Here is a 27,182-nt window from a genome sequence, read left to right as displayed (position 1 = left end):
TATATGGCACAGAAAATCTGACAAAGATCTGCTGTTCCCACCTACTGCCATTTCAAGAGCTTTGGAAATAACAAGATATGCTTATTTATGAACTTGGATTTGGCAGCAGGAATTGAGGAAGACCTTAATAGAGATGTCCCAGAGGAGCATCTTTGTTGGTGAAAAGAAGAAGTGTTTATAGTTGTTAAAGACTCTTCTTCTGTCTACAGATGGTGGAACAAGATTTATCTCTTTCCTTCTGGCCATGACTTGACTTTGGTTAGATGTTGTGAGGCAATTGTTTAGGTGCCATAAATTGTCTCAGTTTCCTTGTGGAGAGGCTCTTCCCAGTGGAGTTCTATTCACACTGAATTGGGATGTGGATTTTTTTTTTTTTGGGTTACCTGTCACCCATATTCAGAAGCAGGCATCATCTGAAAGACTCTTTGGCCATAGGCACAAAATGCACTGCTGTTCATTCCTTTTGTTAATAGTTTTTTTCCAGTGTGTGTTCTTCAGTTGAGTATTCCTGTGCAGAGTTAGGCTTGCAAAGGGCATGGGTAAGCCCATCTTGATTTGTTTTCATACGAAGTATCCCTGCAGAGAGAAGTACCTACGCATAAGTAGTCATGTCTTTATGTCAGTGGATGGTGTGGCACCATCAGAGGCAGAAAGCCTGGAGGCAGGGGAGAGACAGGACATTCAGTGGACTGTATAGTGTGTGACAGTGTTTGTGCTCAATGTCACCCCCGTTCAAACCTTTGGCTGTATTCCCAGTTTTGTCTGCTGAGAAAACATTGAACATCTGCACTGATGTGTTGGTAGGGCAGAGTGGGCCAGTTCAGTGACTGTGAGGCATTGGTTAATTATTGTGCTTACTGTGAAATACATAGAAATGTCTCATCAGACAAGAACTACAGTGAAGGCCAGAACCTATGGTCTCTTACAATACAGTAAGGGGAAATACAAATGTTTCCTAAACAGTGAGGTGTTTGGCTCCCCCTCTGTGTGTCTATTGATGCTGCACCAAGCAGGTTGCCAGACTCATCTTCAGTATAGACTGTTCACAAAGTCTGCTGCACCTGGGGCAGTGGGACCTGGCTGACACCCCAGAGTTACAGTCAGCACACAGACTGCCTCCCAGGCTGCTGTTCTGGCTGAGGTGCTGGAAGACTGCTCACTCTGTGGAAATCTCAACAGTGTGCATACTGTCCTGCTAACAGACACTCAATCTCTTTTTCAGTTGATCATGTGCTTCCAGAACCTGGATCTAGTTTACTGACCTCCTTTGAGAAGTGGCATGAGGCAGCTGATACCAAATCCTGTTGTGATTATGCTCTCCATGTGGACATCACCAGCTGGTATGATGGCATTCGAGAAGAGCTGGAAGTACTCGTGCAGGACAAAGGTTAGTGAGTGAAATGTAGTAATATATTTTGGTTTTATTGAAATATCATATGGAGGTGAAATTTTGAAGTATTTTAATGAATGCATAGGCACTGGCTATGCTGGCTAAGGTTCTTCACTACCTTGGACTTGTATTTTCACTTGCTGCTGTGTAAAATGGACCTAAAACTTTGTGCATATATATGACTTTGTCCAGTATAGACATGGAAGATTAAGATGCTTACATTGTCATAAAGAAATTTATCACTTTATCCTTGCTTGTGGAAATAGGCTCAGACATTGCATATGTAGTTTGTTTTTTTTTTGAAGGTAAAACTCGAAGATCAGTATTTAGGATAATCAGCCCAGTCACCTTAGATCCTCTATTTAATGAATGAAGAAAGTGAAACATTTCAAAGTAGTAGTTCAGGTTTTAACTAGACTGAAAGCTTTGATTCAGCTGCCTCAAATTAAATCCAAATATGAAGAGCACATGGGGCTGTGAAAATGTCACTACAGGCTAGATCTCATTTTGCACCAGTGACTTGGAGTAATTTACGTGCTGAGACTTGATTTTGTAAATAAAACGTGCCTATATTTCTAAAACAGATTCCAGTTATTAGAAAAAGAGATGCTAAAGTTAAGTATCTAATATTGAAAAATGCCATTATTTTCTCAAGTGCTTCTCTCTGCTGGCTTTTCCTGAAGTTACTAGAAGATGCCATGTTTCAATACTTGCAAAAAAACCCCAAAAGGTAACTTATTTAGGAATCTAAGACACTTCTATGGGTTTGACTGTGTTCAATTAACAGGCCTACTATCATGTGAGATGCTATAGGTTACCTTACCTGGACTCCAGCTACCAATTCAGAATAGCACAGATGAAACCTCTCCTAAATGCATTTCACGCATGCAGGCTCAATGTGGCAGTCTCATGTAAGGAGGGCATCTTTGGCACCAAATACCTCTGTGTGGGCAATGGGATCTAGCCTTCAGAAGATCCTAACTTAGATCTTGTTCCTTGAAATTGTGCCTGACAGCTTGTATTTTCTTTTCTGAATCATATATTTTCACATACTTTAAATGTATGGATATTAATTAGGGAGTATTTTCTGAAATGACATGCAGTTTTCACGGGCAAATCAGCATGACTGTTCTGTTGGGAAACCTAAGTGATAGTTATATGCAGCATCCTTTGCAATGTGTAGAGCTAGTGTTGACTTAGATGTGAAAGGTTCTCTTTATAGAGAAAGGTACTATCAAAGTAGGGAAAAAAAAAAAGCAAAATGCTATTTTTGAGTGAACAGTTGTTTGCTGAGATGCCATGGAGGTGCAGTCACCTGGGGGAGTTTATTCCATGTCACAGGATGCTAACAGTACGTGTGCTGTATAACCAGATTTTAGGCACTTCCATCAGCAAGACTGCACATAATTAGAGAAACTGCAGCTGGTCTTACATAGGTCTCTATTATAGGTGCTTTTTACAAGGTGATGACATCTGTCAACACAGGCTGTGCTAAATCTGTGCTGTTTCCTTGCTATCAGCATTAACATGAATCTGCTGCTGTGCATTAGCTGACCATACTCTCAAGACAAGTATACCATGCCTTGTTGCAAAGGTTGGATATTATTTTCCAGAGCTCCCTGACTACAGATGGCTCAGCACTCCCAAATTTGCCCAAGGGTTTACATTAAAAGCCTGGTGCAGTTAGGTTAATAGTTTTCTCCAGCTATTGAAATGTGAGTTTTCTATGTAAATCTGACCTGTCTTTGAGTCATCAGGGGAAACAGAAATCTGTTAATTGGTTCCTGAACTGAGATTTCTGATGGAGCTTTGGTGGCCTTTTCAGTGATGAGAGCATTAGGAGGTCACCTTTGTTCTCATGTATGTCTCAGGCAGGCAGTGTGAGTTACTCTCATGTGTTGGAGACACAAGGTAAGGGTGAGTATGAACTCACAAGCACAACAGGAAATAATTCAGCATGGCAAGGGCTTTCAAATTAATGCGTAATATTTCCTGATAACTGGAAACATTTAAGCCAGCTGGTGCAAATAGACTTGATGTCAGTGGAGTGACCCTGGTTTTCATCAGCTGGGAATCTGGATTGAATTGGTTCTTAGCTGATTGTGAGTGAGTGAGCTGAGTGACAGGGCTCAGCTCATTGTGTTTCAGAGCTACATGTGCCTAATGCAATCAGCATGAGTAACAGGGGAGCTTACAGAGTGGCTGTTGAGGTGCCTTGTCATGAGGTATAATTGAACAATTAATCAGTTTTAAATCAATACAATGCTAATTTAAGGAGACACAGGCTTTGGAAGTGCCTGAAGATTTTGGAGAGCCAAATATTGATTATAAACACTCAGACTAGAATAATTTCAGCAGCTATTTTAGGATTGAGCTTCAGTATATGCAAAGGAGCAAGAGCCTAAAATTGCTGACAGGGGCCTTACTGGTTACTTTGACTTTGTCACTGTTCAGAAAGTTCAGGAGAACACTGTAGTCCTGCCTAAAATTTGGAGAGGATTCTGTTGAGTACCCCTGGTGTCAGAGCAAGTAGGACATTAACAACAATGTAGTGTGTAACAGATGTTAAGCATTCAGGTCAATAGGCCACGGACCAGGGCTTTTGAAAAGCTGCATAATTCCAATGAGTAGGTCAGGGAACCAGGCCAGGGCAAGGAGTCTAATCTTGGATACCTGTATATGTAAATTTGTGTTATTTATCTTGGTATCTGGTATAGGTGCTCTCTTTGCAAGGCAGGATTGTTCACACCCTCTCTCCTGTTAGCTGTAAAGGCAGCCCCCGAAATGCTCTTCTGCTGTGTGTCTATCTGGTGGCAGCTGAGGGTGTGAATGTGTGTTTACGTGGGAGAACTCTGCTTCTGCACTGTGACAAGGAGCAGGCTCAAGATCCTATGGCAGGTTCCCTACAGGGATCCCTTCTGCTCCCATTAAGTTCAGGGAGAGCATTAAGCAGAGTGAAAGCAAAACTCAGTCATTTTATCAGGGTCAGAAGAGGGCCTAAGAAGACAGCAAGGCAATAAAAGAGAAAGGATGAGAATACGTATTACTTGGGTCAGGGTATGTGTTCCCCACATGGTAGTCAGGGAAAGCTGCCTTACCTCCTGCAGGACTGTGATGAAATGAATTACCTTTGGCTAGAGCGTGGTGGATAAGGGAGAGCAATGGTAACCCAGCCCTTGGCCCACAGGGAAATGTGTGCCAGGTGTCAGTCCCGAGCCATCGCTGAGGCACTCAGCATGGCAGGCCTAACACAGCCTCCTTGCTTTGTGCAGGCACCCCTGCAGAAAGGTGGCTCCTGGGTGCAGCTGCCATCTGACACATGGGGTGGGTTTGTGGAGAGAAAATGGAGCTTTGCTCTGAGGCAGGTGGGATGGGTGTGCTGGGCCCTGCTGGGAGCGGTCAGAGGGAGACGGGGCTCAGGGCACGAGGCTGCAAGCGCTGGCACCAGGGAAGGCCCAGGAAGTACTGAGGACTTTGAAATGTAATTGTAATGAGGAGTAGATGGAGGGATTACAGTTAGTAATCAGTAAACAGTTTGTGTTTTCTGAGAACATGATAAATAGGAAAATGGGAAGAAAGGATGGCTTACAGGCTGACAGGGTTCCATTCCACCTTTCAGGCTGGATTTGCTCGGCATCAAAGTCAACAAGGAGGGGCCAGCTCCTGCTTTGTGTTTCTCTCTGAGCTGCCTGGACTTAGCAGGAAGACATAATACCAGGGATCATTTCAGTGTTTTATCTTGCATGTATCCTGGGGTATTTTAGTCCTGTAATTGTAAATAAATGAATTCTGTGTGTGTGTGAGCAGTCATACCCTCTGCTTGAGGATGTATTTGCTCATTCTAGACTCATGAAGGAGTTATATCTTCATCAGAGAGATTTATTAATTTTATTCATTCATGTAGACAAAAATGAATAACAGGAACATTTTCTTCTTGCCCCAGGAAGCACAGTTTTCATCACAACCATTTTGAAATGCAGCATACACAGCTTAGGTAGCTTAGAATTTACTTTTTTTTAAAGCTAGAAAACTATGTTTCTGGTCCTTGGACCAAACTGGGGATCTTGCCAGTAGACTAGAAAGTAAGACAAATATATACGGTAATATGAATTCATATGTACAGAAATCATGAACAGAAGACATTTGTAAGTCTCATTCTGTAAGAATACAAAGCTATGTAAAAAACCAAATCTTTGAAATAAATAGCAACTCTTCTGGGGATTTGAATACAGGGGGTTATTGACAGCTGACACTCAACACTAGCATTTCTTACAGATTTCTGAAATTTGAAACTGTTGTCTTTATTGGTTTTTTATGGCTGCCAGCATAAATCCTACCTTCTTTGGAAGGCAGAAGGAGAAGTGTGGTGAGCTGCCTATAAAACTGGTTTCAGGCTTTGTTCCCACTCCTTCCCAGTGTCTACCATCAGCTAAGCTAAGCACTTTGGAGTGTAAGGTCAAGAAAAAGCAAGTATGTGTGCACATTCAGATACACACTTTCTATACCTTCTCAGCACTGTGGGGGAACTAACCAGAAGTTTTATCTACCAAAAATCACAGTTTAGATCAAGCTGAAAAGTTTTCCTGATTAGCTAAGGAAACCTTAAAAGAAAAACACTGATTCACAGAACCTTACACAGGTTTTTTTAAACTTCACAAGCTTTACATGCTTGTTTTAGCCACCATTGCTTGTCTGTGATTTGGCTACAAGTAATCGTCTTTGCACTGGTGGCTGGGTTACTCCAGGGATGAACACAGGCTACCCACAGCATCCAAAAAATTCCCCCAGAGTAGAGGGCATCCAGGCTTCTAGTCCTAGCAGCTGTAATGCAGCTGTGAAGCCATGCTTGATTTTTGGCAATCACTAGTGAAAAGCCTAATGCAGACATACTCTCTTACTTTTCCTGAAGTTTTTGTTCAAATACAATTTAAGAATACGCTTACATGGCAACACCTCTGGATTTTGTCTTGGAACAGGTGTGAACTCTTTCCAAGTCTACATGGCGTACAAAGACCTCTACCAAATGTCCGACAGCCAGGTACTGCTCTGAATGCTTTTCTTTGCTGTGATCTGTCCTCTCTTTTCTCATCTCCCAACACTTGAGGAGTTGTTGAGTTTGAATCCCAGAGAAACATTCTCACTGGCCAGATTGGCACTGGGAAAAATGTGCAGTGGTGGTTTACTCTCTGGAGGGTCAGTTCTGAGCTGTGCAGAACACCTGCATGTGTTTCTTCAAGTGTCTGACATTCACCTTCTGTAGAGATCTTCTGGTGTCTCCCAACATTGCAGCCACTCAGCTCTGCTCAGGCTTTCACTCATTTTATTTTGCAGTAACCTTTCGAGGACTCTAGGTCAGAGAGGGAGAAAAAATATGAAGCACTCGAGGCAGTGGCAGTTCTGAGGTTTCAAGAGTTTCTTGTTGTGTAAGCAGCTAAATGGAGTTGCTCTTTGGGGGAGGTGGCCTTTTCTCATTAGGGCTGGAGATAACAATGAGCTTGTTTGTCCAGAGCTCATTACAGATTCCAGACTCTTCAGCTTTCCCATTCATACATATCAGGCCACTGTAAATGGACAATGGCATCTGTTGGTAATAATAATGTTTGCTTATTCAGTTGTTAAAATGTTTCTTTCTTGCTTATTCCCAGAGCTACAGCTCTTGGTCTCTTAAATAACTCTTGTTACACCTCCAATACATTTGCTTCTAATTGGAATTTTGGACATAATAATTTATAAATATTCTCTGACAGACAATGCCTGTTAAATTCAACTTGCTGTTGGAATTGCCAAGAGGAATATATCAAATGTTTAATGTGTGGCTGGACTAATGGCTGTTATGTTGTTTAAATGTCCATGTTGCAAGCTGTATATTGCAGCCCATTCAGTGCTGCCTGAAGTGCCCTAGTGCAAAAGTAGACACTGAAGAACTTTGTCTTCCATATTTAATCTGTGTTTGAAAACTGGGCTCCCAGTTACTGAAGTCTGATTTAGAAAAGGGACACATAAGCTGAATAGCTTTTGGAAAGGAAACTGTGTTTCAGTAGATGTGTGCTCAGAAATTAACAGTGAAAGCAAAAGGATCAGCTATTGCCCATCTTTAGGGGTGGGTGTTGAATCTTAGAAAGCAATTAGAAAACTAAGGATGCTCTACGGAAAATATTGCAACTTTTAATATCTGAATTAAAGATGTTGCTGAAAGCTCAAGAATGACAGCTCTAAGAAGATTGTGCAAAATGCCTGCACTTCAGAAAAGAGATGTTCTAGCCATACTAAAATGCTTGTAGTACATGGCAATAATTCTATTTTACATTTGCTAAAGCTACAGAACTACAGGACTTCTAAACTTAGCCCTGCATGGGCATGGGGAGGTGGCCCTGCAGTGCAGGGGCTGGGGCAGACTCTGTGTCCCAGGGAAATCCAGCCCTGCTTGGGGCTGTTGACCTTGTCTTCGTGCAGCTGGTGTTTACAGGGGTGGGTAAGTCAACACCAATCAGTGAAGTCAGGTTCTGTGTAGAAAAGAGATCATTTGCTATTCACCAATATAATTACCAGCATAGAAGGTACAAAACTGAGGTGAAGAGAGAAGTCTGAGTGTTAAGTAATGTGTTTTCCTTATTCAGCAGTGTTTCCTTCTTTGTACTACCTGCAGCTTTATGAAGCCTTTACCTTCCTAAAGAGTCTTGGGGCTGTTATCCTGGTCCATGCTGAAAATGGAGACTTGATAGCTCAGGTGAGTGAACCATCGTTTTTGCTTCACTTTGTGAGATGATAGATATAAGAGAGGAGAAGTTAAATAGGCCAGTCAGAGAATGGGTAGGAAGAAAGGAACTCCCTGGAAAGAGCCTTAATTGAACCTGATGCCCTGCACACCGTTGGTATAAAGCCTGGGATGAGAGAATGGGGGTCCTTTGGCATTAATTGGCAGAGCATCCTTGAGATAGGGCAATGATCTAGGCAGCTCCTTGCCTTGGCAGCCAATGAGGACTAGATAAGGAGGGCAGAAGGAAGCAAGAAGATGTCTTCTGAATCCAGCAGATACAAATGAAGCAGAATAATGCTCTTCAATGTTCTTGTAGACATTTCAAAAATGTGTGTTTAAGTATAATCCATGCTCTTAGAAGATGCATCTCAGAAGCAGGAAGCTGGGTTCAAGTTCAGAATGTTCCATTAAAGCACCCTGCATCTCCAGTGCAGTCCTTGCAGGTCAGGTGCCCTGGGAGCTGCTGTCCTCCCACTGGACTGTACCATGGCTCTGATCAGTGCCACAACACATGGAAACATGGAAAGAGGCAACCCAACGACAGCAGTTGATAGAGCACCTCCCACTGGTCTTTCAGAGGCCAGGATCCCCCTCTGAAACAGAAGGGGCAGGTTTGGGTGGGTGTTGTTTTGATGCTACATTTGTGACAGATGAAACTTTGAAGGCTGTTGCAGAGATGTCTCACTACCCTGATCTCTCCTACGTACATCGAGCCCCTCTTAGGTCAGTGAGGCTCTGAGTGAGCCATCTGATTTATCTGCTGAGCTGCTTATCTGCTGGCTTATCTGCTAAGGACTGGGCTGCAGAGCTGACAAGCAAATTACAGCAGCTAAAGCTGTCTTTGAAATCTGGACAAGGCAACCCACCTTGTCTTATGTCTAAGGGAAAGCATCAAGGGAATGTTTGAGGCCAGTGTGTAAGAACTCTTGCCTTGGGTGTATTTTGTTTTTCCCTCTGGGGGAAAAACACATCTCCATCTCCATCTGGGTAGAATTTACCCCCTTTGAGATCTGCCTTTCACTTTAACTTTGACCAAAATAACCACTGGGGTCAAAAGTTACTAGTGAGGAGTCAGCAGGCACATACAGTGTGGTTGTGTCCTTCCCCCACTGAAATTAGGTGACAACCCTCATTTGAATTCAAGAGAGCAAAAAGCTGATTTCTCATGAAGTTTAGCATTAATAAAAACCACTAAATACATACTTTATAGTTTTAATACAACGTAAAATATCCAGAAGAATTAAAATTACTATTAATAAGCATGAATAAGTCAATATTACTGTAGGAATGGCAAAGTAAAACAAATCAAATGGCATCTGTGGTGTTTTGATACATTGCCTATTAGAATCAAGGCACACTCATGGAATTGCATATTTGATAGAAATCTATTTCAGTTACATTTTTCTCTGATCAGCCTTAATATACAGCCATTGAATATGAACAAACAGGACAGAAAAATTATTAGGTAAAGATGAAGTAGTAAATAAACGTAAGTTATGTTGTACATCAGCTTATATGTTCACCATTGCCATGTGTCATAAAATCAGTCCTTCTCTATGCTTTTATGTAGAAGAATTATTTAGATAATGAAAAGAAAGCTGCCTGCACGTAGGTTTTTTAGGACCATCCTGTGTGAAAATACAAATTTGATCTTGTCAAACAAATATTTTAGTTAATTAGCACTATCAAGTCCTCTTACAGAGGGTAATTTATCATATGATCTGATTTTATTACTTCCTTCAAGATGCAAATCTGCCCTACTTTGTGTATCTATTCTGTGCCAATGTGCTACTTTTTTACACAGCTGTAACTTCATTTTATTGCTGTGTTTTAATTTTCTGAAGTCTTTAACTGGCACTGTTCAGAGCCGGTGTGTTAATGATCCAGAACAGCTGTTTTTAATAATACCTATGAAACCTTACGTTTTTCTAACCAAATGTTCTTACACAGTCAGATTAATGCATTCCTGTTAATGCCTCTTCAGCCTTGACTGATTGCAGCAAAGGCTAAAGTATATATGAATGTTAACTTTTTCAGTTTTACTGGAGTATATTGGTAATGTGTAAGCTTTTCACCCTCAGGGACCTGGCATCAGATATTTATTAGCTGACACATTCAAATATGTTCAGTAACTTCATCTTGGTCTCCTAGGGGACATTTCTCTGTGTCACAGAGCCATTACATTGTTGAGCTGGGCTCATCAGAGCCCTGTGGGCAGACCAAGGCAGAGCAGGCCAGGGCCAGACCTTTCATGAAAAGGAGTAGACCACTAGTTTCTGCAAAAAGAGTTATTCCAATGACACTGCTTGGCTTTAAATTAAGTGAAGTTTTTTCTATTTAAAAGAAAAAAAAAATCTCATTGCTATGAAGCTGGACAGCGCAGATTATTTTTCTGACAAACCCCCATTGGTCCTGAGATGCTGGATATTTCTGGATATATGCTAGTGAGTACAGCCTGAGATGGGGTCTTTGATGAGGATTCAGTGCCTTGCAACTGGAGAGCACTGTTCTGTTTCATAAAAGCATAATTTTAGTGATTCACTGTATAAGAAGAAAGTGTTAACAGAAAACTGAAACTGTCAGCAATGCTGAAGGTTTAAGAAAGTGCTTTGTGGATTGCAACCAGAGAGGAACTTGAGAAAGTAAATAGGGAATAGCAGGCTAGAAGTACCCATAATTACCATTCATTGTATTGGTTGAAGCCCATTCCCTGGGCTGGTGTTGTGGTGTCAAGTAGGACTTTCTGGAGGGCAGAGGAGGTTTCTGATGGTGCAGCCCAATGGCTTGGGGCACAAATATGCTCAATCACACAACAGAGAGCACTGCTGGCTGTGCTGGTGTGGCATGGGGCCAGTTTAGAGCCAGTGTATTCAGTGTTCAGTGGGCTTTGCAGCTGCGTTTACACTGACCCTGAAAGGGACAGTCAGACTGTGTGGCTGTTCATCTCCCTGAGGATGCTGGGTACACTGGTCTCATCCTGGAGCTGGGTCAGCATTTATCTCTTACATTGCAGGAACAAAAGCGTATTCTGGAGATGGGAATCACTGGACCTGAGGGACATGCCCTGAGCAGGCCAGAAGAGGTAAGGCCATATGTCTGCTTCTCCCATTGCCTTTTCCAGTATTACTCAAAGTCTGAAAAGTCCAGGTCCTTTCAACTTGTTTGTTTGCCTGAAAAGCCCTTTGGATGCTGCAGCAGGTGCATTCCCTGAGTCCAGGGATAAGCGTGTACATTCCTTGTACACTCAGGAGTCTCAGCTCCTGCTGCCCTGGGCATGGATGTCCATGTATTTTTTTAAGTGTGACCTTTGGGTTTTGATTTGTGATGACAAAAAAATGGGCTTATCAGGCTAAAAATCAGCAGTGCAGCTTGAGTTTTAGTCCTCAGAGTAACTGCATTTATTAAAATGCTTTGGCTGAAAACCTATAACATCTATACTGTGCATAGGCATACACCCACATATAGATCTACTTTCATGCTGGCAGATATATTGGTGTCAGAAATGCAGGCTGTAGAAATGCAAATACATGAGAATGGAAAGATGCTGTGAGGCAGCTCGTTTTAAGCAACTCTCTTATAATAAAATCTGGTGTGGATCATCTCAGGCATCTGGAAAGGGTTTATTTAAATGCAAGGAAAATGTGGAGACATGAGAATGCCCCCTAAAGTACACAGCTCAGACTGTTAATGGGATGTGGAGGGCAGTAGTGGGAAGTGACTGCTTTCCTAGAAGACTAAAGAGACCACGTCCTGGAGGTTTGAGGCTGAACTTGAAGAGATTGTTGTGGTTTGCAGATCTTTATGTAACTTCTCCCCAAGGCAAAAGGAATCAGCTTAATTGGTCACATTCTTCTGTTGAACTGTTTATGTACTTTTTGGTTTTGCTGTTCACCTTCTACTAAAGTTATTCTAAAAGGACTGAGTTGTTTCCTTTTAATGAGAACAAGGGCCTAAGGAAAATCTGCATTTGCAGTTTCCAGAAAGGAATTTTGCTCTGCTCTAGTGCTGCAGTGCAGAGGCCATGCCTCCTTCCGTGCTCTCTAAAGGTGCATTTGGGGTTTTCAGAGCAAATACAAGTTTTGATACAAGTTCTAGGACAAACTGAAGCAGTCTGATTTAAGGAAAAATAATTTATAAACCAGTAAAGGATTAAGCCGTGTGATTTTGGAAGGTCTAAGAAGCTCAACTTTTCTAGAAAAACTCTTGCAGAGAAATTTCTGTATCACTGAGTCACTATTTTCAGTTACAACAGGGTTTTTTTGTATTAAAATGCCAGTACTGTGAGTCCATCTGGGAAGGATCTGGTATAAAACCGATGGCTGGGGGAAGGAGTCTCCAGAGCTGCTGGGAAACACTGCTCCTCCATCTGAAGATGATTGCTTTGTGTGCCTACGTCCCAGATGGCTCCCTGGGAGGAGATTGCCTTTATGCTTGCTGACAGAGGGGACTTACTTACTAGGCACTGCTTCAAAGGCTTCTGTGGATTATAGGCTAAATTCAGTCCATAGTGCTGAAGTTGTTGTTTGAGAATTCCTTACATTCACTGTCACCATTATGTAAAGATTAGGGAAAGCTGCTGGGGGAGCTCAGAGGTTGTCTTCAAGTAGCAGCAAAGTTTTGTTGCTTTGTTCTCCTTTCAGCTGCAGGGTAGGAGTGTTAAACAGGAAGGTGGGAGGAAGGTAAGGAGGAGCTGCATCAGCTGCTTGGACATGACCTTTCCTGGGTGCAGGGAGCCAGGGGGCTGTGTTGGTACTGGGGCAGCTGTACCCTGCTAGTGAGTACAGCCTGGCTGTGGTTACTGCTAGTGCCAAGTGTTTGGGGTTGGGTTAGCTCCCTGTTTCCCAGCACTGTGTTTCTCTCTATGGAAAAAGCAGAGTCAACCCCTGAAGAGTTGTTGCTGAACAGTTAGAAGTATGGCACAGTCCTCCAGCTGATTTTTTCTTTAGACTGCATTTGCAGTTAACTCTTCCTTCCTTGTTTTGCTCAGCTTGAAGCAGAAGCAGTTTTCCGTGCCATCACAATTGCCAGTCGAATAAACTGCCCAGTGTACATCACCAAGGTGATGAGTAAGAGTGCAGCTGATATCATTGCACAGGCCAGGAAGAGAGGTAAGTTACTTTCTTTGCTTCCCTAAACTTTTTTTTTTTTTTGTTGAATAGAAGCTCAGTGAAAAAACCTGTATGCCTTGACCCAAATGGCAGGCTATAGGGAGAGGTTATCAAAGAATGGTAGCAGCATTGAAGACTAAATATTTGTGGCTGGGAAGGATGAGGTGAAATCCTTTTATATTTTTAAGTTGAGAAGCTTTCCCCACAAACTGTACTCTCGAAGACTGAATTGTAGCTCTTCTCTATCCTGTTTTTCCTTTTACTTTTCTCTTAGACTGCTATATCTCTGGTCATGGGAGCGAGATAATTTATTCCTAATGGCACACCCTCCATGCCAGTATTTCAGCTTTTCTGAGGTGTGGCTTGGGCAGTGACCCTCCTGTTAGAGATGCTCAGTGCTTGCTCCTGGCCTTGCTGCTGGAAGCTGACCCTCCTCTGATGTGTACTGCAGGTCAGCCCTGCTTGCTGTAACCAGGTTACAAAGCAAAAGGGCCGTGTAAGCCTGAAGGCAGCTGCTTCTGAAGCTGCATTTGAAAATCAGAACTGTTCTGCTGGTTGGGACTACAAAGCTTGTGAGCAATATGGAAAAGCCAAAGAGCAAATTATTGTCTTGATGTTTGTATTCTTGGAGACTTGGAGTGTGGTGCAGGGGACCATATGCTGCTGTCTGCTGGTGCTGTGCCCAACCTGGGAGTAGTAAAAAGGCATCTGCCTGCTGAAGTGATCCACCATCCAGTGCACTCCAAATTGGAGCAAGGTGGCTGTGATTAAAACAGTACAAATTAAAAGTGGGTCTGAACTGTCTCCTTTTGGATTAGAAAGATTTGTAAATAGGCTGATCAAAAGCATGTAGAGCTCAGACAGATTCCTGATTAATTTTTTATCATACAGACAAAGCCAGGGCTGTTTAGTTTCCTGGGAGCTGTGCTAGCCATGTAGCAATGTGTGAATTATACATGGCTGCATGCAGCAAGCAGTGTCATGTGCTGAAGACAAAGTGGGTTGTACTTAGTTCCTGCATATCCTTGCTTTCTCCAAGGTCCCCTTGTTTTTGGAGAGCCGATCACTGCCAGCTTGGGGACAGATGGGACACATTACTGGAGCAAAAACTGGGCCAAGGCTGCAGCTTTTGTGACCTCACCACCTCTGAGCCCTGACCCTACCACTCCAGACCACTTAAATTCACTCTTAGCATGGTAAGACTTCTTTTTTTTTTAACAGGATGATGGTGAGGCAAGTGCAAAAGCCATATGGCATGAAACATCTAGGAATCAGCCTGTTTTCCTTTAGACCAGTCTCATACATGAAACACCAGAGAAAGGACATAGAAAACCAGGGATAATTTTATCCTTATGCTTAGGCTGTCAGTCAAGTGAGCAGTCATGGACACCCAGTTACTGGTTGGCTTGATATCGAGGCAATTGCTGGCTATTCAGGAATTAATTCTTCTTCTTTCTGCTTTTCAAGTGATTCCTAGTTGTACAACTAGATTGTCAGGACTTCAAACTGGCCTTCTCCCTAGTTTTCCATTTTCTTTTGCTGAATTGTTGATATATGATGGGATGGCATCCTCACTGTCCAGCATAAGCAAAAGCCTGGTGGATACATCACCATCTTTGAGGCTGGACTCAATTTTTGACAGTCATATTTGGCAAGCACAGCTCCAGAAATCAGGGCTGTTCCTGAATGCAGAGATACCTAGAACAAGAAAAATTTCTTGGGGCAATTTTTGTCAAAGCTGGTGCAGGGCTCTCAGCTGTGAGTTCTGAAAATTGGTTTGTCCTAAACTAACTTGTGTTAGAAGCAGAGTTCAGTGAGTTTATCTCCTGCATATTGAACAATTCTGACTTGGTAGTTTGCCTTCATCTTGGAGGGACCAAAATCATACAAGTTTTCTTGTGTCCAGTTCTTGCAAGCTTCTTATTTTAGCTTGCCTTGTGTCTTTATGGGCTCTGGGGCCCTCCAGCTGGAAAAAGGCAAAGATAAGTGGTACATGTAGAGCAGGTATGTCAGGAGAAAGAGGCCAGAGTGGATTACAAAGGAGACTGTGAGGGATTTGGGTGGAGACAGCTGGAGACTGAGGGCCATCTCTTGACAGCACAGGTATATAAGCTGGCTGCCTTCAGTTTGGCAGGGAGACTTTAGTCACTAGGTAGGTGAAAGGAATGTGGACAGCAGAGGAAGAAGTGTCTTTCTCATATAGAAAAGAAGATATCAGCAATGCCTTGCCAGAAACCCAGACTGTAAACCCATCTCTGAAAGTATTTCCTGCCTGTAGCCAGCTGTGGGTCTTCTTTAGCCTAAGCAAAAGACCATCTGCTCTGAAATGATAAAGAAATTCACAGCTGAAGCCCCAGCAGGAAAGATTGCTAGGGCTGGAGTGAGGAACTCAACTTACCACTCATATCCTTATTTACCTCAGCACCCACCTCAGCTCCAGCCTCCCCTTTCTGGGGTTTCCAATGCCCTAGACAGAGCAGTGAAATTTGAACCTTGAAAGTGACCATCTTCAGAGCAGCTGCCTGGGAGGTGGATGGGCACACACATGTGTTAGTGCCATGTCTCCCCTTGCACATGATGGGTCAGGCTGTGCAGCCCAGAGCCCACCCAGGCTTTAACTCAACTACTCTAAAGATGCTGCAGTTGAGCTCTGAGTTACGTGTGGCTCTGGTAAGAATTCACAGCAGTTCTCTTCTGACAGTCTGATGGCAAAAATGTTTTTTCCATAACTGAGCTTTTTGTTCCAAATAAAGACTCAGAAAAAAATTGCTTTCTTGGTCTGATTCATCACTATCAGCACTGTAAAGTGTGAGGCTCACTGTGTGAGGGTAAGGCTCTTAGCCAGCACATGTAAATGTGTATCAAAATGTTTGACTCCTTACTCTGTTAGAGTGGCTATATATGCTTTCTAGAAGAGAGTCCCAAAATAATAGTATGTGGGTCAAAGCAGATTAGCAAGAACATTTTTAGAATTGGAATCCAAATAATGGCTTTTTAAAACTAACATCAGAAAGACAAACCGAGGACTTACAGAAGTTTTCATTATTCTACAAGCATGCAAAAATGGCTTTTTTTTTTCCTAGTGGCTTAAAGTCCTAGATCTTAAATGACAGCAGCTTAGCCTGCTTTCAGTTTTAATACTTCAAATCTATACTGTGAAACTAAGTAGAACTGTATGTTGTATCAGGCTGCTCTGCATTCATGGGGAATTTTATGCAAGGATCATGGTAAAGACAGTATTTCACATTTCTATTGCATTGTTGATTTGGATACCTATATTTTACATTCATTAAAAAATCCCTACAACATCCTTCCTTTGCAAGCATGCAGCATACTGCTTGTGCTCTTCTCCACAGAAGGCTGAATGACTTGATTTGTTGATTTTCCACTGAAAAGCTGAATGTGTAAAACCCCATCATGTCTCATGGGATTTGCAGATTGAATTTGCCTCATGAGATTAGGTCCTTGTGTCATTTGTGGGCCCTGCACTTGAGTTAGCTTTGATCTTGCATGGTGTGCTGCTGCATTACTGCAGCTGTGATGTGCCACCTCTTGTGAACCAGAGATGTGAGATGTTGGTGCTACACAGATGATGCAACTTGCCATGAAAACCTTGTTTAAGTGGAAGAATAAGAAGACAAGGTATTGATCTGGCATTTATTTAATGATGATCCCTTCCTGTCTCTCAGTTTTTTAGTTGATATAATGCTTATCCCCCATTTGACAGTAGAGTGTGTCCAGACAGTAGGAGTGCTCATGGCTTAACCAGGGATGGGAAGATCTCAAGTGGCACATTTCAGTTTCAGAAGTCTTCTATTGATTTGACTCGGGAGTGGAGTTCATATCAATAATGTCATTAAATGTCAGAGAAGAGGGGGTATGGAGTTAAGAAAGCAAACTCTTCTTATCTTTCAGGTGTAGGAGTTTGTAGTGTGGTGTTAGAAGCACAGCATAACCTCAGGGAAAGTGGGCAGTGATATAGGGCCTGGCTGTGACAGTCAGGTTTTCATGGTTATATCAGCGTGTGGAAAGGAGAGACGCCACAGGAAGCTTTGCTGGTTAGAAGGGCATCAAAAAGGAAGAAATGGCATTGCAACCTTCTGACTTTATTGTTGTGTTAAAATAAATGAACGTTTAACTGATGAAGTGGACTTAATCCTATGGAGTAACACCAGGCAGTCATTAATAATCAGGAACAGCTAAAGCATAGCAGCCTTTTCTGTACTGAATTCATGGGTTTGGCTTCTGCTAAAAACTGGGTGGATGGCTTGTGAGTGTGGTGAAGAACCAGAAAAGAGGCCAAGGACTCTTCTCTGTCAGCAATCATTAGGGCTGGCAGCCTAGAAAATTGCATTAGAATTACTCATGTGTGACACTTTTTTCTTCTGTACTTGGCTGTTTGTTAGCTTGTTGGATCTAGATTTGTAGACCAGAATCATTGAGTTTTTTCAGAGCTGGAATTTACATTATCAGTTAAAGATAACAGACTCTTGGGGACTTACGGAGTGATGGAAAGGAAACCATAGTGAGTTCTAATGTGCTTTCCTCCTGTAAGTTTAGTCAAGAGCTAAAAATATCACCATTTCCTGTGGATTTTGGAGAACCTTCTTTTTTGTCTTTCTATTTTGGCAAGATTCTGCATATTGATTATGTTTTTCCTCCTTATTTCCAGGAGCAGCTGTGATCCAATTCTGCTCTCTGCAAAAAAAAAAAAAAAAATTCTCTAGGCTGAAAAACCCAACCTCTTAAATAAAAGCATTATAAATGGTAGCTCTTTTTGCATTTTTCTCTATGCCTTTTTCTGTGTAAGACTCTTCACTTAGATAAATCCAGAGCATGTGGCATGTGTTTGACTTGCACTATGCCTTTTGTTGTTTAATTAGAAAACTACCTGATAAAAATATTTTTATTTTCTTGGTTCTCTTTTGGAAGGTCAGATGAGAAGTATTCATGTAAGTTTTGCAAGAAAAATACATGTGTAGGAGAGAAATGCAGGGGAACACGTTTGAAGCTCATGACTTCGCACTGTGAAATTTGCCATTATTTTTTAATGTGGTTGTGAATTAATTTATCTTGAGAGTGGCAGACATTTCATCCAAGCTTCCGATCATTTCCTTAATCCTGGAGTAATCTTTTGTCCTGGTTAGTGGGCTTTTGCCTGATCTCTGTCGATAAGCAGCCTGGAACTGGAGGGGGCTGTAATCCTGGAGTTCAGGGTGCTCCTGGGGGAAAGTGGAGATGTCCAGTGCCATTGTTACTCTCAGTGATCTGTAGCCAGCACAGAAAGGCTGCTGGCATGATTTACAGCCTGTGCCTCTGGTGTCTTAAAAGGCTTGAAAGGTCCATTCACAGCCTATCTGAGACCAAGGTCACCTTGGTGATGCCTGGTCTAAACCTTCTGTGTATTAACTCCACAGTGGGGATCTGCAGGTGACGGGAAGTGGACATTGCCCCTATAGCACTGCCCAGAAAGCCATTGGAAAGGACAACTTCACTATGATTCCCGAAGGGGTCAATGGAATTGAGGAAAGGATGACTGTTGTCTGGGACAAGGCTGTAGTAAGTAATTACTTACTTTTATAGACTAAAAAGAAATTGAGTGTTGGCTGAATAATGAAAGCCAAGAGACTCTTGGCTATTGCTTAAGTGACTTTCTGATATATTTCTGAGAATTCCCTGAGAGAATGCTACTGTGAGGTGAATTGCTTATTTCAAAAACCTCTTCCAGTTTTTTAAACTCAGGGCTTTGTTTCACTTCTGACATTGCAATAGTATTGTGTTTTATTAGACCTGAGGCTTCCCAGACTCCATTGCTCTATCGTTAGTGTCAGAGTGGATGCTTCTGAGAGATGTGGTATCTGGAGCAATTTAATGGTTTTGAAGTGACCTCATATAAACGTGATGAATGAATTGTTTGAATTTGGGAAGTGTCTCATCGTTTTTGAAAAATTCCAAATGGATGGCAGCTGAGCCTGAGGCTAAATGATGAAATGCTTTGAAGGAGAGCATTGCAGTAACTCATACTGGCATACTTTGCAGTGGAGTGCCGGTATAAGTCAGGAATTTTCTGATGGTTCCATGGATTCTAATGTATAATGATACTCTCCCTCTATTGCCTGTCTCCACATGTACACCGTGCACACTCACACCCACTCACTGCATTGTGCTTGAATGCACATTGCAGACTGGGAAGTGGCAGTATTTACAGTGCTCTGATGAGCACTTCTCCCAGACTGTATTTCATTTCAGACTTTATTCAAGGACAGCTATTGAGATTCCAAGCAGCTTGGAATTGAGAAGCAGCTTCAGATACCTGCCATGTAGGAGCAAAGTAGGGAAGCAAGCAAAGCACAGCCAGCTGCTGATATTTTCTTTTGTTACTCCCTCAGTGAGAAGGAACTTCAGGAAGGGCTGCAGCATGTGATTTACAGGTGGTAACATTCAGTCCTGCACCACTGAGTAGCTTATGCTTTACAAACCTTATATTTTACCAGGCAGGAAATAAGTGTTTATCTAATATTAAAAGGTTTGGCACTGTTGTTCTTCCTTAGAACATTGTTCTTGCTCATTGCCAGGGAAGACCCCAAAATACTCTACTGAGAAATCAAAATGCTGTTCTGTACAGTTGCAATTACCATCACTGACTGTATGGCAAGTTCTATTGGTGATGACATTTCTCCAGGCAAAGACTTTATAATTGGTTCTATTACTTAGATGTATAGATCTGACAATAATGATAATAGAATGGACTTAATTTGCAAGAAGTGTTCCCAAAAGTCTTGGAAGCTTGATCTTTTGTTGCATCTTGTAACACTCATATGAGTTCCTCTGATTTAAAACTGCTTAATTATTTAAATAGAAATTACTAGGACTAGCAACAAAACACTTAGGCCTCAGTGTGTAGTGAGAGGGATCCCAGATAGCTGAGCATCTTGGTGGTATCTTGTGCACTAAGGTTTCACTGGCTGTCCTTTGCAGTGCCTGGAGTAATACACTCATTTATTTGAAACTTCCAATTAAAGAGCTGTACATAAAGTCCTGTGTGATACAATCTCTGTTTCATGCAATATCACCATATCTATAAAGGGGTGCCTTCCAATATCTCCCTGACTTTTCAGTACTCTGAATAGTAAATCCTTATTTCATAAGCATGTTTTGCTCAAATCACATTGTTTTTTAGGCCACAGGCAAGATGGATGAGAGCCAGTTTGTAGCTGTCACCAGCACCAATGCTGCCAAAATCTTTAATCTGTATCCAAGGAAAGGCCGAATTGCTGTGGGATCCGATGCTGATGTTGTTATTTGGGACCCTGATAAGGTGAAGACTATAACAGCCAAAAGCCATAAATCGGTAAGGAGGAAATGAAAACCAGCCAAAAAAAAAAAAAAAAAAAAATGTCACTTGTTTTTCAGCTGTTGACTGAAATGGGTTTCAGTCCTGTGATGGAAACATTGTGATCAGGAAGAATTTCTTTTCTCTCTGCATATACCCTTGCACTGTTTGTTTTTTGCATGCTTGTGGCAGACCTATAAACAGGTGTGAATCAGCAGCTCCACAGCTGAGGTTAATAAGGCTCAGGATAAATTTAAAACCAGTTTTTTTTTTTTTTCTTACCTAAAAAGCACCTGAAATTATAAATTGCACGATTAAATTAACAGTATTCTAAACTATGACAGATGATTAAATGTTTTGATAATACAGCTTCAATCAGCTTCATGGATGGAATTTTCTGTTTAATTCCAGAGCTTTGCTATGTGTTTCTTTGCCCTCAGTGCAGAGTACTAGTGACTGACAGTTGCTTTCATTTTGACTCTGATAGGTTTTGTGTTGTCTATCCCAAAGTTGTTATCTTACTGTTTAGTGCTTTGGCGCTTTGTATTTGGGAATTTTTCCAAAAGTTTTACTGAAAATCCAGTATTGCTTTTTTATATTAAAAGACCAAAACATTTATAAACCTTTAAAAAGTAAATTTGGATGATTCAGTTACTGTTTCTCTGTCCTGGGATCTCTCTGTATTTTCAAGAAAGTAATGACCACCTGCCCTATCATTCCCATTTAGATTCAGACCTTCCTGGGCTTTTCTGGGCTTTTTCAGACAGAAATATGTGTGCTGGTCTCTTTGAAATTTGCTTACACAGTAACAGCAGATGCATGGTGGGACCACATCCTCTGGTTATCCAGCACCTGAGTCACAATTTTCCTTCTTGTTAGGGCTATCATTATTCTATATGCTCTGGTTAGATACAGCAAATTTTCAAAAACAAGTTAAATCCTTGATAGAAAATGATAACCTGGAAAGAAATGTCTCATCCAGGAAAGTCTGATCAGAAAGATATTTTAAAATATTTTCATATCAAAATGCATTCCTTTTCCTTCATACAAAACAATTTTATACGCTTCTTAATGGCAGTTGTCTAAAACTATGACTACAAATGTACATAATATAAGTTACTAATGGAAAGAGGTCTTGGCAGTGAATATGTTGCTTGATCCTCAGGCCATTGAGTACAACATCTTTGAAGGAATGGAGTGCCATGGTGCCCCACTCGTGGTCATAAGCCAAGGGAAGATTGTGTTTGAAGATGGAAATCTGCATGTCAATAAGGGAATGGGCCGCTTCATCCCTCGCAAACCTTTCCCTGAGTATCTTTACCAGCGCATCAAAATCAGGAATAAGGTAATGTCAGATCCTATTGAATCTTCTTTGTAGCCAAACCCTCTTGGAAGCACAGTAGCATCTGTTTTTAATATTGTTGTGCTATTATGGGTCCATATCAGGTGGACTGTATATGACTTGCTCAAGAAAATGACCACAAAACTGGTTGCAATTGTGAACGTATCTTAGTATTAACACTGTGAGCTTCAGCAGGTAGAACATATAATTGCCAGTTGGCATAATTGCTTTATGTCCAGCAGTGCCTTATGTCAAAGCATTTGGAGAGAGGTGGAATAGTGATAGAATTTACTTTCAGTTAAAAATTCAGGAAAAGAGAAAGATTTTTGTGAGGGAGGGTTAGGCAGAGTAAAAACAGAATTTTAAATTGCATACTGAACTGCTACACTGCAGAGAAGAAAAGCTTGTCAGCCAGAGATTCTCATTATATTGGGCATTTCTGAACTATTGTTAGTGCATTTGCTGAGCTGTATTATCAGCATTAATGGCTCAGAAAACTTTTCTCTTTTGTTTAACAAAAAGCTTGGGAAATGACCAAGATTTCACCTCTAGGTCATCTCTGGTTTTGAATTATAATAGTGCTTATCTGTTGAAAACCAATTGGCTGGACACCATTTTGGAGTTGTTTGGAAATTGCTTCTTGTCACTGAGCAGGAAAGTCACTGTGTGAGCACAGGTAATGAGAAAAATTGACTAAAATCTCCTATTTTCTTCAGCCAAGCATATGTCTTGGCTCTGTGATACTAGCAGCTGAAATTGAGCCTACAAGTGGGTTGATAGTGTTCATCTTTCACCATTTATTATACAAATTCCATCAAGCTGCAGAAGAAAGGCCTGCACTTCTTAGAAGAAAAGGCATTGTATAAAGCAAATGCACCCACAAAAATTTTGCAAAATACCAATTGGTGTTGCATATTTTTACATTATCCATGTAAATGATACAGGCTTTCTCTTCACACTCACTGCTTAAAGCTTCAGTGCCTGCGAGTGAGACATAAATTAGTGACAAAGTTATCAACATAATGAAACCAACACTTTAGAAACAAGTATCACAGATTAGTGTCTTGTAGCAGGAGTTTGAAGAAAATTGCCTGGATTAAGTAACCTGTGTCTTGAAAGTGGGCCTAGATTTTGGGAGACCTTTGATCCTCGGACAAGGTGTGCAAACAAAGGGACTGATATTTTTGCTCCTGCAGCTCCCTCTGCTGCCTGCCAAGAGGGAGAGTAGATTCATGCCCAAATTTCTTTTCCCACTATCAAATTTTATTCACTGGAAGTATTCAGAAAAACCCATTGATGGTTTTATTAGCTGCTGTATGAACATGTCCGTGCAGAACAGAGGAATATATAAAAACTTGTCAAGCAAGGGACTGCAAAACTGAACTGGCACAGGCTGGGAGTATAAGCTTATCCCTGGAGCAGAGATAGCAGTATAAATTTGTGCCTTTGTGGGTCCCTGGAATATGGATTCATTGCTGTGATTGGCAGCTGCTCTCTTCTGGGCATTAATTTTGGCTCAGCCTGCAAGACAGTGGCTCTTCTGAGCCTGATGTCCCTGTCATCAAAAGCAAGGAAAATGCACTGATTGCTTTGAGAGCTGGATCAAACCCCTGTGAATAGTGTCTTTCTATACAGTATTTTAATTTCACTTTTAACCTGTTGGGGAAATTTCTCTGAAACCATAATCTTGTAAGACACAGATTTCTGATCTTTTTGATGAGCTTTGCATTTTGCAATTCAATGGCTTCAGGCTCTTTCTGAAAACTGGAACTGTTCTTGTTAAAATATTATTTCCTAGATTCCTATGATTTTAAGGCCAGTGAAGTGGTTTTCATTGTCTTTTCTAATATTCATTTTAAGAACCATACAGGGAAAAAATCTAGATAACTCAAACTGAAATCAGAGCTCAAATGACAGATATTTTATTGACAAATATTGTAAGATCGGTCTCCTGCCACAGTGAAGTGTACACTTGCTTTTCTAGTTGATGACAGGAAGTAGAAAGTTCTGAAATTTAATTTAAGAATTGCCACTCCTTTTCAATGAGTTCTAATAAAGAGAATGAGATCTATGAAGGGGAGGAGCAGAGAAAATACAGGTAGGAGAGAAATTGCTGCAGTTGGTATAGCAGGTTTCAGTTGTGCTACAACCCAAGTGTGACTCAGCAGCTGAATGGAGAGAGAAGAGGCAATTGTGACTGATCTTATGTAAAATAAACAGGTCACACCTGTTCTTTTGAACCCACTTCTCCCCTTTGATTGTGAAGGAAGCCTGATAAGGAACTCTTTTGTCATTTATATATAGATATAAATGGAGGGAGCAAGCTTTATAATTTCCTTTATATATAAAGCAGACTGCACTTTGCTTTATGTATAAAGTACAGATATGTTGTTAATTCAGCAAGTGCAGAGTATAGCTCTGGGCTCACTGCTGTCTTCCTATAGGATCATTAGGCAGCATTATCTGAGCTTTCAGTGTCTGGATTTTTACTCTCCTCTTGTTTTAGGTGGGAGGACTGCAAGGAGTCTCCAGAGGAATGTATGATGGACCTGTATACGAAATCCCAGCTACGCCAAAATATGCAACTCCTGCACCCTCAACTAAATCCTCCCCTGCCAAAAACCAGCCCCCACCAATCAGAAACCTCCATCAATCCAATTTCAGCTTATCAGGTAAGTCAACCTGACTAATGAGAAACCTTTTAAAGAGTCATGAGTATGGATTACTGGTGATGAATTTAAATTATAATTACTTCTTCAGTCAAATATAAAAGGATTGTATATAGTCATATACATGCATGTACTTAAATATAGATGTATGTACATGTTTTTACACATTCATTGCCTAGCAATATTTTACATATTGCCAAATATTCAAAATGTTTTCAATCTGAAATTTTCTGTGTCAATCTTTCAGTATTATTTACCTGGCCCATTGCAATTAGCTGAGTTCTCTGGTTGATGTGACTGAAACCCCTTGGTGGTGTGCACAGCTGATGGGGCTTGGCTCTGGTGCAGCCTATGAGTCTCAGACATCTCACAGGCTGCATCACCAGCAACTGCTAGACATGGAAACCTCAGCTGTCCTTGTCCATGGTCATAAACCATGTGCAGAAGTTGTTAATAAGCAGATTGGAGTATTTCTTATCCTCTGCTCTTGGTGCCCAAAACATTTTCCATGGTACATAGGAAACAGACTGGAAAATCATCCTTTGGGGCTGCTGGAAATAATTCTTGTCATCTGAAGACAATTACAAGTGTGTCAAATCCTTATTCTTCAAAGGTCTACAGTCCCAGTGGAGAATAATGCATTCATATGATGTTATGAAAGTCACTGGATTTTCTCCCTTCTGGGAGCTGATGGTAGAGTTTTCCTACTTTACAGATCCTCTCTTCAGAAACTAAATGAAACTTGTGTAAGAAAGTCCTAGCAGAGCAAATATTTTAAAAATCCTTCTAATGAGGTGAAGTATATTTTTGCCCACACACTTGAGGTCATGGTGAGCATATAGAGATATATATGAAGCTATACAAAACAAAAAAGTGCTTAGAAAGTTCACATCTTAGTAATAACCAATAATTGGGATTTTCATAAGCCTCTGAAGCTCTGATTTCACAGTGCAGTGATGGATCTGGGTTCTACCAAGGCATCTAGTGGTAAAAGTTTGATCTGAATGATGCAAACACAAAATTAAGAAGTAGAAACTATGGTAACATTTTAAATGACCCCACACATTCATTACATTGCCTTTAGGAAATGAGTGTGATCAGGCAATATTTAGCCTGTCAGCAAGCTTGCTGTCTCCTTAAGCTTAACCTTTCAGCATTTAAAATGCAGTGTGTGAAGTTTACAGTGCTCAGCTCAGTGCTCATTTCCTCATGGATTTATGATTGCTAACATCAGATTTACTGAACTGTTGTCCCCTAGATTCAGTAGGGACATATATTCTAAGTCAGTGAGGCAGGTTTGAAAAATCCCTTCAAGTCAGTGGAAAACAATTCTCCATGTAAGGTGAATGTTAGTCTGATCATAAGCATATAATCCCCCACTCCTCACTGAAGACAGAAATGTACCTTGAAGATCTGTTCAGCACTTCAGTCAGGCTCAAGAGAAACTAGCTGATGGTGGTGTGAGGGAAGCATAGCCTGGTAAAACCTCACTACTGGTGGTTTAATCCCTTTCATAGCTTTGTTTCCTTATTTTCTGTTGCTGCAGGAGCTCAGATTGATGACAACAACCCACGTCGTACTGGCCACCGCATCGTGGCACCTCCTGGTGGGCGCTCCAATATTACCAGTCTTGGCTGAGAAATGATGATGGACAGAAACACAAGGATGAAGGATCATGGGAATAATGTCCATTCCCTTCAATATCTGTGTTATTGAGCCCACAGTTTTATTTGGTACTAACGGAAATAAAAATCGAAATGTCTTTTTTTTTCTTTTTTTTCCTTTTTTTTTTTTTTTTTTGTATAGAAAGAGGTGATAATAGTGTGGTGTGTTTGCTTGGAACTACTTGCCTCACAATTGTGCTTTCATGCCATAGTCACCTTAAAGCATGGTGCTTCCATTGCCCCTTTAGTGACTACAGGTTTTAGCTTTGTCTCGTAACTGAATGATGGTTCCTTTGCACCCTTTCGCTGTATTAGAGTAGTTAATGCATGTTACTGAGTTATTTATGCAAGTTGCATTCTGTGAGTGAGTCCCTTTAGAACACATTGCCAACAACTGACTAGACACAATGCCAAGATTAATGTCTGTATTTGAGAAACAGCACCAAAAACACTAATGAAGGAAGAAAATGGCCATCTGGAAAGTAAGCAGTAGAGTAGTATAGACAGCTTCTGTTTAATCTTTAATTTATTATAAACCCAAGAAGCACTTCTCTCAAGACACAGAAACTCACTGGGACATGTAATGACAAATGGTCTCCGTAGCGCCTGTCTGTTCCCACTCGGTACATTCCAAGTCTGTGTCCTACTTGTTTCCATTTTAGACAGAGCCATAAGTTTTACATACCAATGCCATTGCCACCCCTGCAGGGATTTCTCCACCTGGGCAGTAGTGCTCTCCTTCTGCATGAGATTTTTGGTACTTACAGATAATCCAAGTTGCTGTCGGATTTTTAAAGTTTTTGTACAAATTTTTTCCTTTGTAATCACATGCATTTTTACTTACTCTACCGTATCAAGATCTACTAGTCGTGGTTCAATTTCTGAATTCAAAGCTTGTGAAATAAAGGAAATTAATTGA

General features: G+C 41.2%; 1 protein-coding gene across 2 annotated transcripts in view; it reads left to right on the top strand.

Moving 5' to 3' along the window:
• CRMP1 (collapsin response mediator protein 1) overlaps positions 1 to 27,182 on the top strand; it is a 50,094-nt gene extending 22,912 nt beyond the window's left edge. For both annotated transcript variants that reach the window (XM_053941279.1, XM_053941280.1), the window contains exons 4-14: positions 1,223 to 1,387; positions 6,367 to 6,428; positions 8,037 to 8,117; positions 11,161 to 11,229; positions 13,135 to 13,255; positions 14,295 to 14,451; positions 18,673 to 18,814; positions 20,436 to 20,606; positions 21,754 to 21,933; positions 24,437 to 24,602; positions 26,146 to 27,182. In XM_053941279.1, the coding sequence (XP_053797254.1) occupies positions 1,223 to 1,387; positions 6,367 to 6,428; positions 8,037 to 8,117; positions 11,161 to 11,229; positions 13,135 to 13,255; positions 14,295 to 14,451; positions 18,673 to 18,814; positions 20,436 to 20,606; positions 21,754 to 21,933; positions 24,437 to 24,602; positions 26,146 to 26,237 (1,406 nt within the window). In that variant the 3' untranslated portion in view covers positions 26,238 to 27,182. The remainder of the gene's footprint in view (positions 1 to 1,222; positions 1,388 to 6,366; positions 6,429 to 8,036; positions 8,118 to 11,160; positions 11,230 to 13,134; positions 13,256 to 14,294; positions 14,452 to 18,672; positions 18,815 to 20,435; positions 20,607 to 21,753; positions 21,934 to 24,436; positions 24,603 to 26,145) is intronic.

Source organism: Vidua chalybeata, chromosome 4 (assembly GCF_026979565.1).
Source record: "Vidua chalybeata isolate OUT-0048 chromosome 4, bVidCha1 merged haplotype, whole genome shotgun sequence".
Taxonomy (NCBI): domain Eukaryota; kingdom Metazoa; phylum Chordata; class Aves; order Passeriformes; family Viduidae; genus Vidua; species Vidua chalybeata.
Note: the sequence above shows the minus strand (reverse complement) of the source record. Positions and strands in the feature narration are given on the sequence as shown.